At 38.9% G+C, this 19,206-nt stretch overlaps 1 protein-coding gene across 6 annotated transcripts in view; it reads right to left on the bottom strand.

Annotated features, from left to right (window-relative positions):
* Positions 1–19,206, bottom strand: part of WDR7 (WD repeat domain 7) — a 389,629-nt gene that overhangs the window by 85,920 nt on the left and 284,503 nt on the right. For all 6 annotated transcript variants that reach the window (XM_005586607.5, XM_005586606.5, XM_065533758.2 and 3 more), the window contains 3 exons: positions 7,952–8,069; positions 4,874–5,023; positions 4,174–4,256 (listed from right to left, as the gene is read on the bottom strand). In XM_005586607.5, the coding sequence (XP_005586664.3) occupies positions 4,174–4,256; positions 4,874–5,023; positions 7,952–8,069 (351 nt within the window). The remainder of the gene's footprint in view (positions 1–4,173; positions 4,257–4,873; positions 5,024–7,951; positions 8,070–19,206) is intronic.

The following is a 19,206-nucleotide window of genomic DNA, read 5'->3' on the forward strand; positions in this document are numbered from 1 at the left end:
TAGATTTTCACATTATTATTAGAGAGATCCACAAAAAAATAGTACTGTGTGAATACCCAAATCATAAGCACTTTTCTGGATGCATCCATAAATATTTCATTTACGAAGAACACTAATGAAGTTTCACACCATTTTGTGATCTGTCAACCACAGCAGCCGAATACTGGCATAAGGCAGCATTAAAGAGGTTAGTCTAAGACAAAACCCAGAGCACATTTTAAAAAGGGTAAAAGGAAGGAAACAAAAAGAAAAAGAATACAAAACTATATAAAGATTTTAGAAACAAACATCACATATCTGAACCACAGATACTCATGCCATTGACTTTGGAGTTTCCTATTTCATGAAAGGCATTTTGTATACAGAAGACTCAAAAGTGCTGTAAGGCACCTAGTAGAATCCAATGGTACAGACATGGCAGATATTCAATAAAATAATTTTAACTCCTACTGATATGTTATCTTTGTTGTTCATATATTAACCTAGTAAAAATCAGCCAATAGATGGAGTGGCATTGACCTGTAAAACTTCTGAGGACCCATGCAAGCTTAGTGTTCTCTGAAGTCCTCTATAATTTGTCATCTATTGCAACTCACATTTAGCATAAGCTACAAGCTTATATTGTTAATCATTCTTCTATGTTTATGTGCTGACTCACAAATAAATGGGCCTATGTAGACTTTATTTTCACAATCTTAATAATATCTACATAACTTAATAACTTTGTTATAAATCTGAAGTTTCATAAAATTATGTCTTATCAACTATGTTCTGGTAGAAGAATTACACATTTTTGCTTAACCTTTTCTGACTTTCTATTGTCTATCAAACACAGTAAGTCCTCACTTAATGTGAGGATTTAGTATGTTCTTGAAAACTGACCTATAATGAAACCAACTGTACCACAGGCTAATTGATATTTAAGAGTTAAGTTTCTATGGCACATTTCTGGTCACAAAAACATCACCAAACTCAGAAAGACCCAAAACACTTCCAATATTAAACACTGAAATGAAGTTGAGCTCTACAAACATTTAAGAAAGATTAATAAAAATGTTACCAGGACCACCCTGATGAAATAATTGGAAAAGTTCCTTTTCTTGCCGTTTTTCTTTAATTATGACCTTTATTTGTAGGCACAGCTGCATAAAGAAACCAGACAGTCCAGTAGCACCAGAGCTTCTCCATTCCTGACCAGATACCAGAGGGAGATAAGATCCCCAACTGGTGCAAACTGGAACAAGTGACCCCTAGTTGCTTTTAGATCCTTAATGTTATCATTATAATACTAAAATTCCCTCCCCCAAAAGAACACCTCGCCATTTGTATCACGGGTTCCATGAAGACGTGTTTATGCACTGAGCCCGTGCATCTGGAGTCCCACCCTGCGCACGCTAACATCCCTTTCCCTCTCCATACCCGGTTCTTAAACGCACCACGCCTTCTATTTTTCAGGGAGAGGGCATCTGTAGATCAAGAGTTCTTTCCTTCTCCAGGCCTGGCCAGGAATAAAGCCTGCTTGACTTTTTCCTGCTTTGCAACTGATACAAAGCAGGGAAAGAACTCCACCTGCCCACGACAAAAACAAGTACCCACTTCTTCTAGTTCAGGGTCACGGGTGGCTGGAGTCTCTCCCAGCAACTCAGGGCACTAGGCAGAACCAGCCCTGGATAGGATGCCATCCCATGACAGAGTGCGCGTGCGCACGCCACACACTCTCACTCAGATGGGGACCAGTTAGAAATGCTAGTTCACCTAATGGGCACATCTTTGGGATGTGGGAGGAAACCAGAGTACCCACAGAAAACCCACATGGACCTGGAGAGAAAGTATAAAGGCCACACAGACAGTGACCCTAGCTGAGAATTACTTTTTTCTCTTCAACATTATGATGAAATGATGTTGAACGAAATGACATTATTCAAGGCCCTGCTGTAATAGTCAAACTCCTTCCTATGAAATTCAAAGCCCTCTCTATACTCAGGCACTATACTAGACTCCCATCCTCAACCTACGTTCTAGCCACTCTACTACACAGCATTTACCAAACTTGCTGTACACTTCTGTGCCGTCAAACATTTGCCAGTCTGGTTCCCTCTGCAATTCAAGATGACACACCCCTAATTATCCTGCAAGGCCCACCCCATCAACTCTTCTGTGAAGCTTCCAGAATCCACCACCACTTTTCCATCACCACAACTCCCTCAGAGGGAAAATCCCTCTCTCCATTTGGCAGACACTTTTACTAAAGCATTTTCACAGGTATTATTATTGTTATTATGCCTTCTCCTTTGTGAAACTTTCTCAGACTTCCATACCCAGAATTAGGCACTCCATTTATTGCCTACCTCAGTCCCTGGTATGTAATTCTACTCCAGCATAGGACACAGAAGCTGGAATCATCTGTCTGTATAATTACCTCCCCCGTGCCCCGTGAGGAAATCATCTTATTCATCATTGTTTCCCCAGGGCCTGGTTAGTACTTGATACACAGTAGGTGTTCAATAAATGTTATTAAATTGATAAACAAAATACAGCTGCTTTCTGCCAAATCAGAAAAAATTTATACTGAGCCTTCAGTTAAGACACGTGCCTCTAGCAGAACCCTGACTCTTCAGTGACCACATAATAGGAAACGAAAGTGGATATGCAGCAGACTAAGGTGGTTTTAGGGACTGAGGATCTGGCTTGTGGAGGAGGCAGGCTTCCAGCAGAGGGGAAAAACAGATCCTTTAAACATTGAACACTTTCATGTTACCTCCAGGAAGCTTCTTTACATGCCAGTGGCTGGTGCTGCAAGGAGCACCGTTAACATTCAGTAAAATAAGCCCCAGTAAAACCGCTTCCTCATCACCTCCAGGAAGCGACAGGCGAAAGTGCATTTTCACTTAGACATTCCCATAGAAAACAGTCAACTGGGAAAATAACAACTACTTGTATTCTTAAAATCAGTTAATTGTGTATAAGATTTAATATACACAATTCTTAAAAAGAAGACCATAAACCAAACACACGGCATAATGTTTAAAACCGGTTGTATTCTAATTTGCCAAACCCCATCACAAGAAAATATGCATCTGTAGACATGCATGCTACAGTATAATTTTTTTTTACTTTGTGTTTATGTTTTTAAATTTTTGGATGCATGAATCAGAAACTGCAAAATGAAGAGACCAGGCTACAAGGTCTACCATAAATACAGAAAAAGATATGCGAAGGCTCACAGAGTACAATCACATGCTGAAATAAATTTGCATAGCAGGTAATGCCATTGCTCTCAGGAAAGCTGTAGTCCAAAATGAAGCTTTCTGCTACAATGTATTCATAAAAATGAGCAAAAATAGGATATCACTGAACTTGTCTTAAAAAGAAAAATGTTATATAACTATGAATAACTGGTTGTTCTGTTTTCTACAAAAACAATTATCTTCAAAAGATTTAAATACTATTTCTATCGACTGCATGGAGATAAAACATTTTTTAACAAGATGTACCTCAATCTATAAGCATTTTGAGAACCAAGCTTAAAACAGCTTTGAAAGAAAAACAAACATAATGTTACTACACTTTGGCTCTAAAAATACCCCTTCATGCTATAATAATTATATGCTCTATAATTATTAAATTATGTACATATATAATTCAGAAAGTTACACTTAGCAAACGCAACATTGTTTATAAAAGTTTTAAATTTTCTTGGCTTCTTTTCCTGCTTTCTCATAAGGAAAACACCCATACTTAAGAGAAAGTAATGCAAAGACTAGCCTTTGTATTAAAAATAAACTTTATCGGTGAGAGCGTGGCACAAAGATGTCTGCTGGCAGAAAAGAACATTTTCTTTCCAAAGCCAGAAGCTTCCTAACTCAATTTTGTAACGTAAATAATAATTAGAGTAATGAATGTAAGAATACAGACACATTCAATGAATGTTCTCTCTTAGTCAATTTTTCTAAGGTTTGAGCAAAATATCTTCAACACCCAATTTCAAATAGCTGACTCTACTATATGTTTGTTTTTAACTATAACCTGCCCATATTGTTTTAGAAAGTAAGCAGACATTAATAAATAACTGGATTTCTAATTGACCAAGACTACTAACACCATGCCAAAAATTTTTTAAATTATTTGTTACTGAAAATTATTTATTTTGCATGCTCTTGAAGACTTCTTTACCTGCAGATGGCTGGGAAACATTCTTGAAGACCTTTCTTTTTAACTAAAGATCCTTCAAGGCAGTACATAATGATATCCATAACCTTTGACAGAAAAGAACAGATTTAAAATTAATTTCAAATGCTTAATTTTCCAAAATGTAAATGGTTAACTTAGGCCTCATTTGCCCATAAAAAGTCTATATAGTTTTATTTTAGTATTTAAAATAAAAACAAAAGCAATTTAAGCCATGTGTATATTTCAGTCTATCCTTTCTCTTATCTGTGAAAAGAAATTTAAAGGACAGTGCAATAAAATAAAGACAACAGACTTGTTTAAAGTCAATTCATATTTATGTACATAATAGGTAGCTTTATTCAACATATTATATATTTTATTTATAATGAAAGATGTCAAAGGTAACATAACCTTTACATATTACAGACCTTTACATATTATGGACCAATTCTAAGTGAATGGTGAATGAACATGAAAATCGTTTTGATTTTTGAGGAAATTTAAATAAGTCTTCCAGAAATGGCACAAAAATTAATTTTAGTTATCTCTCTCTTACACACACACACACACACTCATTCTTTCTCTCTCGCTCACCCTTTATCTCTTTTAGAGATGCTGGAAATAAAGATGCTGATTTATATTACCTTCATTAGAATATTTAATTTAGGTTGCTGATGGATCATTTAAAACAGGATAGTCTTACCTCCACAAGAAGATCCACAACATCTGTGGGCATCTTTTCAATAAGAATTTCAATGACTCTCAGAATCTCCCCTTTAGCTCGTGCGAGAGTTGTTGTGTGCATATTCTGCTGTGATTGGGTATTTGCTGCAAGGGCCGTATGTCTGTGTACCTACAAAACATTTCTCAGCTGTAGATATGATTGACACTGATATAGTTTTACATTTCTAGCCATGGTTTATTTTTCACTTTCTAATACTATAGAAAAAAATAAACTTATTGGGGGTGAGTCAGAAAATACTTTTGATTGCAAAAACAATATTAGTATAATAAAAACTCAATAGGTATTGCCTAATAGAATTCAGTAAGTTCCTGAACATTACATGAGATGTTAATACAACACTATCATGACATGTTTAAAAAGAAACATATTGAGGACTTGTGAATTTGGTACATTTGGAACTAAGGTAGACAGAAGTTGGCAGATGCCCAGGAAGTAAAAGATACGATCCTTGCTCTCAAGTAATGATAGTGCAGCTGACCCTTGAACAACATGGGTTTGAAACGCATGACCCGACTTATACTCAGATTTTCTTCTGCCTCTGGGCCTCTGAGACAGCAAGACCAATCCCCTCCCTTTCCTCCCCCTCAGCCTACTCAATGTGGAGACGACAAGGATGAAGACCTTTATGATGATCCACTTGCACTTAATGAATAGGACATCGATTTTCACTTCCTTATGAGTTTCTTCACATTTTCCTTTCTCTAGTTTACTTTATTGTAAGATTACAGTATATAATATATATAACATACAAAATATGTGTAATTGACTGTTTACATTATCAGTAAGGCTTCTGGTCAACAGTGGGCTAACAGTAGTTCACTTTTGGAACAGTCAAATACTATTCGTGGGTTTTTGACTGCTAGGGGGATTGGTGCCCCTAACTCCCTTACTGTTTGAGGATCAACTACAAATAATACTTTAACCACACTGTGTCCCAGAAATTATTCTCTAAGTGCTTTACAATTAAGTTGGGAAATCCAAATGAACATGCCTCCAAAAATAATGAGCATGGCAAATAATACAAATTCAATGTGATTTTCCCCATACAATTGTAAGCCTTATAGTTTGGATGAGAAAGAATATTAACAGGCCCAGGCTGGGCATGGTGGCTCAAGCCTGTAATCCCAGCACTTTGGGAGGCCGAGACGGGCGGATCATGAGGTCAGGAGATCGAGACCATCCTGGCTAACACGGTGAAACCCCGTCTCTACTAAAAAATACAAAAAAACTAGCCGGGCGAGGTGGCGGGCGCCTATAGTCCCAGCTACTCAGGAGGCTGAGGCAGGAGAATGGCGTGAACCCAGGAGGTGGAGCTTGCAGTGAGCTGAGATCTGACCACTGCATTCCAGCCTGGGCGACAGAGCAAGACTCCGTCTCAAAAAAAAAAAAAAAAAAAAAAAAAAGAATATTAACAGGCCCTGGACTAGCCTATGAACAGCCATAAGGTAGTAGGCATAGAAATGGGGTAGAGGTCAGAGACAATAATAAGAAACACTTTAGCATTTTACTCTAATATTCTAAGATTGAACAGTGAAGTGGAAAACTTGTGTGTGTTTTTTGTTTTATTTATTATTTAATATTTACAGACAGTGTTTCACTTCACTATGTTGCCCAGGCTAGACTCAAACTCCTAGGCTCAAGTGATCCTCCTGCCTCAGCCTCCCAAATAGCTAGGACTACAGGCACATGCCACAGTAACAGGCTGAAAATTTGCTTTTAAAGGTAATAAATGTGGACTGTTATTTTAAAATTACTTTTCCAACCAAAAGCTGGAGTAGAATGAATTCAAAGCATGGGTATTCTAACAGTTCATTTAAAAAAAATACTCATATGTAAATGGTGCAAGGGAAGTTTGACAACACAATCAATACAAGGACCTGTCAGACTAATGTGAGGCTTTTTCACTATATTCAATATTACAACCTGTGCATATTCCACTGATGGGAAAAACTGGCAAAAAAAAAATCTTCCAAGACTAATAAAATTGACCACTTGTACCCACATATATATACACACATTATATATAACTATATAATACCTACAAAATAAATACATACATATGTATATTTTAAATCTAGTGGAACCTTACTATAACACTATGCACTATTAGAAAAATGCACACCCTTAGTCTACAAATTTATTTTAGATATGAATTCAAAGCCTCAGTGCCTCACATAAGCCTATACAAAATGCTGTTAGGACTTTCTTCCTCCCCTCCCAGCGAAATTTGGCACAAATAGTTACAGCATGCCTATTAGGGATAGCTCTGGGGCAGACATAGGCCCAATAGGTTTCAGTTTATCTGAGTAGACTCAGAGGTATTTATTATTTTAAAAATTCATCATAGCTACAGGAAAAACAACTCAGACAGAGCCCACACCCTATGGACACTGCGTCTGCCCATTATTCATGCTGAAATGGAATAAACCTTTAAAAAAATTTAAGAGCTGATCATTCTTTCCTTTTCCTCCTCCTACTAAGACCTATAGGAAAGTTCCAATAATTGGCTCATTGTTCTTTACTAGTTTTCCAGTTAGATGTGGGCAATTAGTTTGAACACTAAGAATGTGGGAATCAATTGGCATTCAAGTCTTTATCTGTGACAAGTAATAGGAAAAACAATTCGCAAGTTTATGACTTACATTTTTTGTTTACAGTTGGAGAGCCAGTGCTAAATAACAAGTTTAGTTTTGATGACAAGTAGGTACTTATCTGTGAAAAACGTGAACACCTTTAATGTCTTTGAGTTTTCATATGCCTGCTATAATTCAGATTGAAAAATGATTGTCAAAGATTTACAAGTGAATTAACTTTGAGAACAGAAATGAATACAGAAGCACAGGTAATGAATGCACCACACCATGGAATTCAGTGTGCATGCACACAGACACATGTGTTCATTTCAGTACTAAATTATTAACTTGCATTGTTTTAGAACAAACTAGAAAGACTATTTGTGGATATGAACCCTCAGCTTATAGTATCAAATAATTCCTCTGAATGAGAAGATGGCGCACACTGAGAAGCTCCGCTCACCTCTTTGGCTATGGTGGTGATGAAGGCGGGTGGTCTGGCGGTGGCAATGAGCGAGAGGGCATGCCTTGCAGAGCGGGCCGAGTCAGCTGCTGGGCTCAGAGGCAGCCCCATTGTGATGCTAAACAGGGATCAGAAAAAGGGAAAAAAAGAAAAGAAGCATTAGAAATATAGACTGAAAAGATTAGACACAGCTTATAATGTCAGTTCAAGGTCAATGGGAGCACTCAAACAGTTAGAATATAATGGACTTGCAACAATGGGCAGTGATTAGGAGTCAGAGTGTTCTGGCATCAAATACAAAATGGAATAATTAACCGTGAAGATTGAAAACAGTATGTGCATCTGTCCAAAGTGTTAAAAACGCCTTGTTAACAAATTATCAAGAACTAGTACTGAATACATATCACAAAGCTCAGAATGAGGTAAGAATGAATTATCGTGCTGAGTATTTTCAAATTTTTCCTAAAAATAGTTATTTATAAAGCCATGTTAAAAGACTGTATCTAAGGCTATATATCTGAAAGGAAGGCAAGATTCACTCCTGTCTATAAAATTGTCACAAGTATTGAGAATGACAAAATTATTTTTCGTTTGTATATTATTTTTCATTTGAAATATCCTTATACCGCCGGTAAACCCCAGTTTAGTACTTTTAGACCCAATCTACTAAACAGCATGCTCCACCAACAGTTACTTAGTACTAATGCCAAAAATTCTATTAACTGATACTAATTCTGTTTATATAAAGAAGAAATGGCATGATGTTGTCCAGGCTATTTGTAAGACGATGCACACAATGAAAGAGATCTTCCCAAACTGTCAGAATGCCAGGGTCATGATAGGACAGTAATGCTATATTCACTCTCCACCTCTACTACATGAAAATATCAACATTCTTGTTTCCAAGCTTCCTTTATATTATATATAATCCACTGGGTACAATATCAAGACTATTATTAAAATGTGGTACGTGATCTGCCCATTAACTGTATACAAGGAGTATTTTGTTACTCAGTATAGGATATAATTATTGTTTCCCGAGTTAAATATTTTTATATTTAAATATGTATATGAAGACATGTATAAGAAATATGTATATGAACACTTATCCTACTCCAATTAAATGAGTCTATGTGCTTCATGTGTAAACTGGATTGTATTTACTGAAAATTCTCAAAAAGTTGATAGGTATCTCTATAACTGATCTAAGAACCATTATTTTAACTTGTAGCTGAAAATAAAAATTACGTAGGCATTCTCATCATTGTGAAAGGAAGTTCTGCTTATAAGTCTTTGTGACTATTACACTGCTTAAATCTCTGACTGGTAGTATAACTGTCTCTCTTCTTTTTCCCATATCGAGGGTAGAGATGAAGCAGGGGCTCAGAGGAGAGGAGTATGGAGAGTTTTCCTTTGATGTTTAACACTGAAAAGAAAGATGTGAGCTGAGAGAACACACACATACTGAACAATGCACAAGCAGAAGGCATCAGTGGGCATCTCCCACCTCCCTGCCACGGAAGAGCCCGGCACTCTTGGGTCCCAGTAGGAGTTAGAAAGAGGTGTTTTGTGAGAAAGCAGGATGGGCAGTTGGCCGTTTCTTTTCTGGATTAAACTTGGCTAATTGCAAATTCAGTGAAAGAAATGTTTACTGTGTGAATAGTGCTGAGGCTAGACGGCTTAATACTTATTGTAAAATTCAGATTATAAACCCAAATTTTAAGTCAAGTTTTCAAGGATTCAAAAGCCAATTAAACTTTGTAGATACCCTGTGATGCTTCCTTTCATCCCTCAATGTAGATGAACAGGGACTGATGATACTGAAAGGCTATAAACAATCAAAATGTTACATTAGTTGAATAATTCTAAATAAAATGAAATCAAGTTTGGGAAAATCAATAAAATCACAGAATGCTGGAGTTGGGAAAGATTTCCCAGGCAACCTCCCTGACAAGCAGTCAGCCAGGGAAAAGGAATGTCCACCTCCTGGGCAGCCCATCCTAGATCTGGAAGGCCCGCTACAGGGGAAGAACTGGGTGCAGAGCCCAAGGTCTAGGTTGAAAGCCAGGCTTTCCTGTGTTATTTCATGCCCTTTGTATCTGCTCCAGAATATCCCTATAAAGTGGTTGATACAGGTATTTACAAGTGAGAAGTCGGGTCCGAGAACTTGAGTGAGGGGCTGGGTAGTTGTGTGATGTCTTTCAGGACAGCTAACCTTTGGAGAAAATACAGTGGGGAGAGGTGTGACCATATTGTGGTTACTTGGATTACTGAACCAGTACTGTGACTAAACTCAGTGGCTTTGGATGAGTGGCTAGATTGCATCTTTGAGAGAAGATTTTAGTGATACGTTATTATACTTGGCCTTCAGCTGTTTTATTCATTATTAATAATAGTTTGAAGATACAGGATGCACAGTTATCAGCTGGTGTGGTTATAAAGTTGTAAGGGAGAGCAGTTATATTACGTAACAGAACTAAGATCTACAAAGTCATCAAAAAGATCAGACTCAGCTAAATAAGAAGTCTTATGTGTGGGTACAAAAATGACCAACTTCACAGGGGTGGGATTGGCAATACACTGCTGAACCAGGCTTGTGAACTACTGAGGATTGCATCTGAAACATAAATATGAATGGTAGTGATCCTGCTACCCAAAGAACTGGGCTGTGTCATGAGAAATATAGTAATAGGGTCCTGCTGTAGTTCATGGCTCTGGGTGCCTGTCTGTCCTCCCCGTGGATATACTGCTACCTAGGTGCTAAGAGAAAGGGTCTGGCTTCTGCAGGACAAGAGTTACAGTGTCCTCCTAGAATCCAGAGATGTCCAGTCTGTCCCCAGCCGTGTGCTGCTGGGATCCCTTACCATTGGAAACCAACATAAGCAGGATCATAGCAAACTCACCATTACCTCTAAGTTCTTGCTTCCATCCCTTCTCTGGTTCTTTTCATGGAAAAGAAATGTTTAGTGAGAGGCTAAGAGAGGGACACACACACACACACACACACACACACACACACACCCAGAATGAAGAGATACAATCATGTGTGCACCTGAGTATGGAAATAGTCAGCTGACAGATCTTCAGGGCTCATGCCACAGTGACAAGTGGATACTTTCCCCTTACCCTTATGGTGTGTCCTGTGGCCACCCTGGACTGAATAAGCACAACATCTGTAAAATGGGTATATTAAAATATCTACTTCACAGCACTGACAAGACGACTAAATGAGGAAACAAATACAAAAACAACTAGCCCTGCCGGCTCCTATATTTTATGTACAATAACTGCTTCTTCTGACCAAAGATGCTTCTCATAAAAAGAAGCAAGGTGAAGGGAAAATGAGATAAACTACCAGCAGGTCGCTGTTTCAAGCCAAAAGGTGTAGCCACGCATGGTCCTTCCCCTATGTCAACAAATGGCCTTGTAAATTTGGGGGAATCAGCAAACTTCTTATAGTAAGAAAAATGATAAAGGTTGGTGCTTTGGTGCTGGATGGTGGGTCTAGAAGAGAAGCTATAGGGTAAGGGGGAAGGAAGTGAATCAAAGACATGTGAACCTACTGCCCACTGAGTTCACTGGAAGCTGGAAAAGCCAGCGCTCTTGAAGAGGCATCAGTGTGCGCACCTGAGGGATTCCCTCCATTGGCGTCCGGCAGTCTGAGCGCAAGACTGCAGAGTGTGGATAACTCTACAGCTCTGAGGTCAGGGCTCTGCAGCGACTTGGAGGGTATGGCATCCACAGCGCAAAAGTAGGGGGCTGCGTGTGTGAGGGTAGAGAGGTGGTCAAGGCATAGAGAGAAACCTTGTGTCCCTCCTCTAGTCTACTCAATTCACCGTCATCATAGTCATCTTCCCAAAGCACCACCTTTGTTTCCTGGTTGCCCTACTTAAAAGTAACCTTCTCTACCACTTCTAGGAAAAACTCTAAACAGCTCGGCTTAAGATTCTAGGCCCTCCATAATCTAGTTCCCTAATTTTCAACTCACTCTTTTCAACACCAATGCTCCTGAAGTCAGGCTAATTTCCAAGCTGGTCCCTAAAGGTCTGTTCCTTATTTTATTCCAGTATTTTGCTAATGCTTCTCCTCCACCCCTTTCCCCACTGGCACAGTCTCCTCCCTCCTCTCCGTTCAATTCTGGTCTTCCCACATGGTATTCTCTAACTGCTGCAGCACTCACTGACTTCTAGTGAAACAAAAATAATCAACAACAAACCCCATTTATTGCAGGCCCTTAATACTAAATCACATTCTGCCAGGACTTACAAATTAGTTTTATATTATGGACTCTGTACAGATTTGAAACATGCCTGTCAATTCTGTGTATCTCCCCAAAGTGCCCAGTTCAGCCCCTGGACATGCTGGTAGCTCCATACTTACGCAGTAAGTGAAGTAGCTGGCAAATTCAGCAGGAGGAAAAAAAAAATCATTTAAGCTAGTTATTGGACTGAATTGACCAGGCAATGAAGTCAAAGCAATTGATCTGGTAGTCCCAACGGATGAAGTCTAATTCTACATTTGGTTATCTCTAAAGTCAAGAGTGCATTGTCTGTGTGATATGCTTTAATGTGGGATGAAGAAGGACCATACTATCAGAGGTTTGAAATTAAAGGAGTATCAACCTTATTCTGGAATCTGCATGTAAACATGGAACGCATTTGTTTCATCTGATCCCGCCTATCTGGCTATTATGCGGATTATCTGTTACACAGGTTTACAGGATGGGTCTTTTGGTTCTCTTTATTCTAAAAAAAAAGTGGTCATGACAGACTCTCTGTTTTACTCAGCATTTCAGTGTACACACCCAATATGAAATATCGGAGATGACAAATATTTTAAATAAAAATATGAATGGAAAAATAGTCCACGCCAGGCTGAGGTCCCTCTTCACAGAACTGCTCATTAATCCTGTTCTAAAGCTCACTCCATCGTGGTGAAAGCGTTTCAAAAGTTACATGAAAGAACACATTGGTTAAATGTCATGATCTAAAATTGTCAGACTTTATCATCTGTCAAATTAAGCAACAGTGTAAGGGAATATTCCAGGGGGGCCGGTGGGGGAAACACATAAAATTTCATTGAATAGCCTGTAAACTGTGGTCAATAGGAGCGGGGTAATGAAAAGAGTTCCCATCAAAAACAAAGACTACTAAAATGACTTTAAAAATGCATACTTAATGTATAGCCCCTGGGATTCCCATTTTATTCCTTCCTGGCTAAACAGGTATGCTAATATTTGTCCTCAATTTAACAAGATATCTTCAATTCCTCTGTCATGTTGTACATTTATTTCATAACTCGCAGGTGGCATTGAGTTCCTAAACACAAAGGTGGCAAATTCCTTCCTCAAATGTATATCTTTAAGATCTATTTCCTGTATGCTAAATACAATTACAGTGAATAAAAACTATGCTAATAGGATTTACTTATATGGCTTCTTCAGATTATAAATTTTCTGTTAAGAATAAGTTTTACAGAAACAGGAAAAATATGAATAGCTTAAATATGGAATCCTAAAGCATCTTAGCATTTGTATGATGTGTTTCTTTCTCCACTGTTCACCCCCAAAATTCAAGAATGGTTGAGATTTGAGTTAGCATACAAAAAATGTTTTTCTCCCATTCTATGTAGTTCAAAAAGAATCTTTCTAATACATGGCACCTATCTGTGTGTCATCAAAGCATGTGTGGTTTCCAGTGACTTTATGCTTCTCTCTGAATGTTTGGTAAACTGTGATGATCCCAGAAAAGCGGTGGGCAGTCTGTAATTCACTAATGTCCCTCAGCTGTGGCAGTATGTGACGCTCGCCCGGCCCCTTCAGCAGCTGGGCCGGCACTGCTCCACTGTTCTCTTTCAGAGTAAAGGTCCTGCCACATGAAGGAGGCAAATGGATCAAAATCACAGACCACAACTTAGACAAATGGAAGTCCAACCTTCTAAGAGCACAAGAATTTTTCTGCTCCTTAGTACAGTGGGATTTTCTGCTGTTTCTAACATTTTATCAATCAATATGTACATAACCATACTGATCTAACAAAATTATGAACGCATAAAAAGGATAATATTATATGTTTCTACTTTTCTCACAATTAGCTCGGGATGGCTCAATCTATGATTCCAATGACGTGCAGTCTCAATTTTCTCTTAAACAGTTCATCATGGATGAACAGTCCATCACCATTATTTAAAAATGTCCTCACATAAGATTTTACCTGCGAATCACTCACCTTTTTAAGGGTGGCATAGCCATATGGTACAGGAGCTGCAAGATGGGAGTTGGGAAACCTGAGTGACAGTCTTGACCCTTTGAGTACCACTGTGACCTCAGCCAAGTTGTTTAATCTGTTTAAACCTTATTTTTACTTAATAGCACATTAGGGGTACTGGATCAGATGATGTTGAAAAAGATTTTCATCTCTAAAATGAAAATCTTTAAATCCCATGACTTTATTCAACATTTATTGTTAGCAAATCACTTGGCAAATGTTATGAGTAAATAAGAATAAACATATAATATATGACACAAGTACTCAGGAGTTTACTGATATGTAAATATGGCTTTTACATCCTAGAAGGTACAAAATCTTTGATGAAAATAATTTTTTTTTTTGAGATAGGGTCTTGCTCTGTTGCCCAGGCTGGAGTACAGTGGTACACTCACAGCTCACTGTAGCCTTGACCTCTTTGGCTCAAGTGATCTTCCTGCCTCAGCCTCCTAGGTAGCTGGAACTACATGCTCCTATAGCTTTTTTAAATTTTGTAGAGACAGGTTCTCACTATGTTGTCCAGGCTGGTCTCAAACTCCTGGGCTCAAGTGATCCCGCCTCAGCCCCCCAAAGTGCTGGGATTACACGTGTGAACCACCATGTCCAGCTGAAAATAATTTTATTAAACATATCTAAAAATCTAAAGTACACTGAAAATTCTGATTATGTACTTTAACAAATTGTTTTAATTCTGTGGATGTTAAGATTTGGAATGCAAGATCGCATAGTGGTAGGAGCTTTGGCTTTTGGAACAAGCTAGACTAGGGTTTGAATCCTATTTTTTTCAGAGACTACAATGTTACTCTGGATAAGAGGCAGCAACTATCTATCAGATTCATTTTTTTCTCATCTGCAAAATGGGGATGATAATGCCTGTTTCTTGAACTTCTGTAGAACAAGTTGAGGACATGGAGATCTGAATGGCACAGAAACTCATAGGTAATAAGCATTCAGTAGGAGGACTGCATCCCAGGCCTCTATATCCCTGCATAAGGCTATGTGATAGGTGCTAAAAGCAAAGAAAAAACTCACTGCAACAATCTTTTCATAAAGTAAAGGCATACCAATCCTTTATCTGACCCTAATCTATTCCCCTGAGATAACTGGGATGGAAATTATGTCTGAGATTTATTCATTTATTTAGAATCAAGGTCTTGTTCTGTCACCCAGGCTGTAGAGTAGTGGTCCAATCACCACTTACTGCAGCCTTGGCCTCCCAGGCTCAAGCCATCCTTCCTCCTCAGCGTCCCAAGTAGCTGGGACTGCAGGTACATGCCACCATGCCCAGGTAATTATTTATTTTGTAGAGACGGAGGTCTCGCTACGTTACCCAGGCTGTTTTCAAACTCCTGAGCTTAAGCAGGCCTCCCAAAGTGCTGGGATTACAGGTATGAGCCACCACCTCCAGCCACTGTGTTTGAGTTTTACATGGGAGAATCCCACTTTAAGTTCTACAAGAAATTAACAAATAAAATTAGCTAAAAATAGCATTTTCCTCCTTTCACCAGATGTCTGGCATGCCTGTGCTTTCCTACCCCTTTCTTTCGCATGCCCCGTCCTTCCCCTCCTCTCCTCATAATCACTCAAATGACAGAACCAAATGAAACCCCTCCTTGTATCCCCTCTGGTTATGCAGGGTGATTCATTTCACTATGTCCTGAATGTCTACACTTTTTACCTTCCTTCTCACTTTGTGTCATGGTTATTTTGGGGCAGATCTTGTCTTTCCTGTAAGACTGCAACTGTCTTGAAGACATGATCTTTGATTCCAATTTGCAACTACAGAGAATACCTAATGCTCCTTTCACATATTAGTTATTCGATATGCTTGATTAATTAATAAATAGTTAAGATTTGGCAAAATATCTGAAAACATTAGAAAACAACTGTAGATATTTTGATTTCAAAGATGTAAAATTGCATATCATGTTTCTAAAATAAAGGGGTAACCAATTCTGGAAAAAAATACTCTTTTTTTAAGAGTCGTGTCTCGCTGTTACCCATGCTGGAGTGCAGTGGTTCGATCATGGCTCACTGCAACCTTGAACTTCTTGGCTTAAGCAATCCTTCCCTCTCAGCCTCCTGAACAGCTGGGACCACAGGTGTATGCCACATGCCCTGTTAATTTTTTATTTATTTATTTTTTAGAGATGGGTGTCTTCCTATTTTGCTCAGGCTGGTGTCAAATTCCTGGACTCAAGAGATCCTCTTACCTCAACCTCTCAAAGTGCTGAGATTACAAGCACGAGTCACCAAGCCCAGTCAGAAAATACCCTACTCATCTCGAAGCATACACAGTGTTTTAGGAGACCTCTCAGGAGTCAGCTTGGCAGGAGATGTCGGTACATGGGGGAGAGGCAAAAGGGAACTCTGCCATGATATGTGTTCTCCAGACAAGGCAGGGGACCTGACTGGTTGCCCCTCCACAAAACCCTTGCCCTTAGAAACTCACAAGAAAATGAAGAAAGTAGGAAACATTGCTTATGGTTTTTCTTTTTCAATAAATGTGAACTGAAATTTTAAAAAGCACAAGCCTAACATAAAAGCTTCTTCATAAAGCAAGCTTAACATCACAGACAGAGGCAAGGCGGCTGAGCAGTGTTACTGTGTATACAGTAAATCAGGCACAAAAAGGGGCAGCCCAGCAGGGCAGCACAAGGGTAAGATCCACACTTAACCCCCTGCACACATCGCTGCTCCACTTCCCACCATCTCAGGCCTCTGCACCCTCTGCTGAGTGTGTCACGGATGTAACAGGCCATTTTCAATCTAAATCTTGTTATAGATTAATAAGCAAATATTTTCTTGCTTATTATGCAATTTATCATGATGAAAATTACATTGGACTCCTCAAGGCTACATGCTGATACATTCATTTATTCAGAGCTGTGTATAGAAAGTCATACTAATCTTCATGACAGAAAAGGATATAGTAGCAACATTTAAATTGCCTACTGAAAACTTCAGTCTTTGTGTCTGTGAACAAACTACATGTAGATAAGACCTAAGTGCATCTTTATGCTTTCTGGTACAAGCCTAATGTAAATTTATTTAAAAACAAAATCAAACAAACAAACAAACAAAGAAAAAAATACTAACCCTGAATAAAAGCCCATCACTTTTCCTCCCAGGCAACAAAACAGTGCATACTACTGAAATTGTGTTTTGATCAGATTTAAAAATGAGCTCCAAAATTAAGTCAAAGCAAAATTTTAGACAATCAAAAAATGTGAATGTTTCTCAAGACACACCAGGAGAGCTGCAATAACAGAAGCCAGCACTGTTGACGTGTGGCGGGTGTACACGGCAGCTGCAGCCAAGGGGAGGGCAGAGGTTGAAAAGATGTCTGGGGTTTCACGCAAAGGCCAGCTGCCTCATACTATAGGCACAGACTCCTGGGCTCAAATTGCCTCCTAATCCTTCAAGTCCCATTGAGAATCTTCAGGCTTCCTGTATCCAGAAAACTATCCTGCCTACCATTATGCCAAACTGCTCATTCTAGAGTCAGGCAGCTCTTGATCTGCTGAATACAAGGCCCTAACAATGGCATCAGCACCAGTACTTCTGTCACATAGGAAGACATTTCATCTCTTAATATATGCTCACTATTCTAAGCAATTTGCAGATATAAGTTCATTTAATATACCTTAGAAGACAGGTACTTTAATTAGCCCCAACTTGTAGATACAGAGAGGTAAAGTAATTTGCTGGAGGGCATACGGCTAGGGAGACACCGAGGTAAAGTGTAGGACACATGGTAGTATGATAGGAGGGAACTGGGGGGCGGGCAGCAGCTGTTTAGGTTTGAAATGAATGTCCTCTACCAATCACCTTGGGACTTTGGGTTAGCAATGTCTAATCTGTAGACAAAGCCACAGAGTTCCATTCTAGCCTTCAGTTGCTCCTCTGATCTCTACTTTCTGAGCATAGAGCAGTCAGTAGAAAACTATGGACCCAAAGCATGCCAGAACTTAAGGGAATGGCAAAGCAAAGGGCTAAGAACTCTACTTTTAAAAAAAGTTAACAAGGACAAGAATGAAACACCATTCATTGAGAAAATCCAAGTGGTGGTAACATTTTCGTTAAGGGAGGCATTATGGGACAGTTCAAGAATTCCAACCACTTCATACCCACTGGGATGATTATACTAAAAAAATTAAAAAGAGAGAAAGAAAGAAAAAACAAGTGTTAGCGAGGCTGTAGAGAAAATGGAACTCTTGTGCACTGCTGGTGGGAAAACAGTCTGGTGGTTCCTCAATAAGTTAAACATGGAATTATCAGATGACCTAGAAATTCTACTCCTACGTATCTACTCAAAGAAATGAAAACAGGTGTTCAAATATTTATGCACGAATGTTTATAGCAGCTATATTCACAAGAGCCAAAAGGCAGAAACAACCCAATTGTCCATCAACAGGTAAATGGATTAACTATATGTGATATAACCATGAATGGAATGTTATTCAGCCATAAAAAGCAACAGATCACTATGATATGCCACAACATGAATGGACCTTGAAAGATACCATGTCAGTGAAGAAGCCAGTCACAAAGGACCACAGTTTGTATGGTTCTGTTTATATGAGATATGCAGAATAGGCAAATTCACAAAGACAGAAAGAAGAGTAATAGTTGCCAGGGCCTGGTGAAGTGGTAACAGGGGAGGACTGCTTACTGGGCTTGGGGCTTCCATTCAGGATGAATTCTGTGGGGGCTAAACAGTGGTAACAGTTGCACAACACTGTGATTATATTTAATGCCACGGAATTATACACTTTAAGATGGCTACAGTGGTAAATTTCATGATATGTGTATTATACATCAAAAGGAAACAAAAGAACTCTTTGCAGGAATCAGGAGACTGAGTTTCCAAACCAACAGTAATCTCCACCACCAACAGGACCCCCTGCCTCATCAATCCTAGTCAGTAGGTCACCACGTGTGTTTCCCACCTATTTCACTTTAGCAGCTCCCTCAGTTCATCTTCCT

This window comes from Macaca fascicularis, chromosome 18 (genome assembly GCF_037993035.2).
Source record: "Macaca fascicularis isolate 582-1 chromosome 18, T2T-MFA8v1.1".
NCBI lineage: Eukaryota > Metazoa > Chordata > Mammalia > Primates > Cercopithecidae > Macaca > Macaca fascicularis.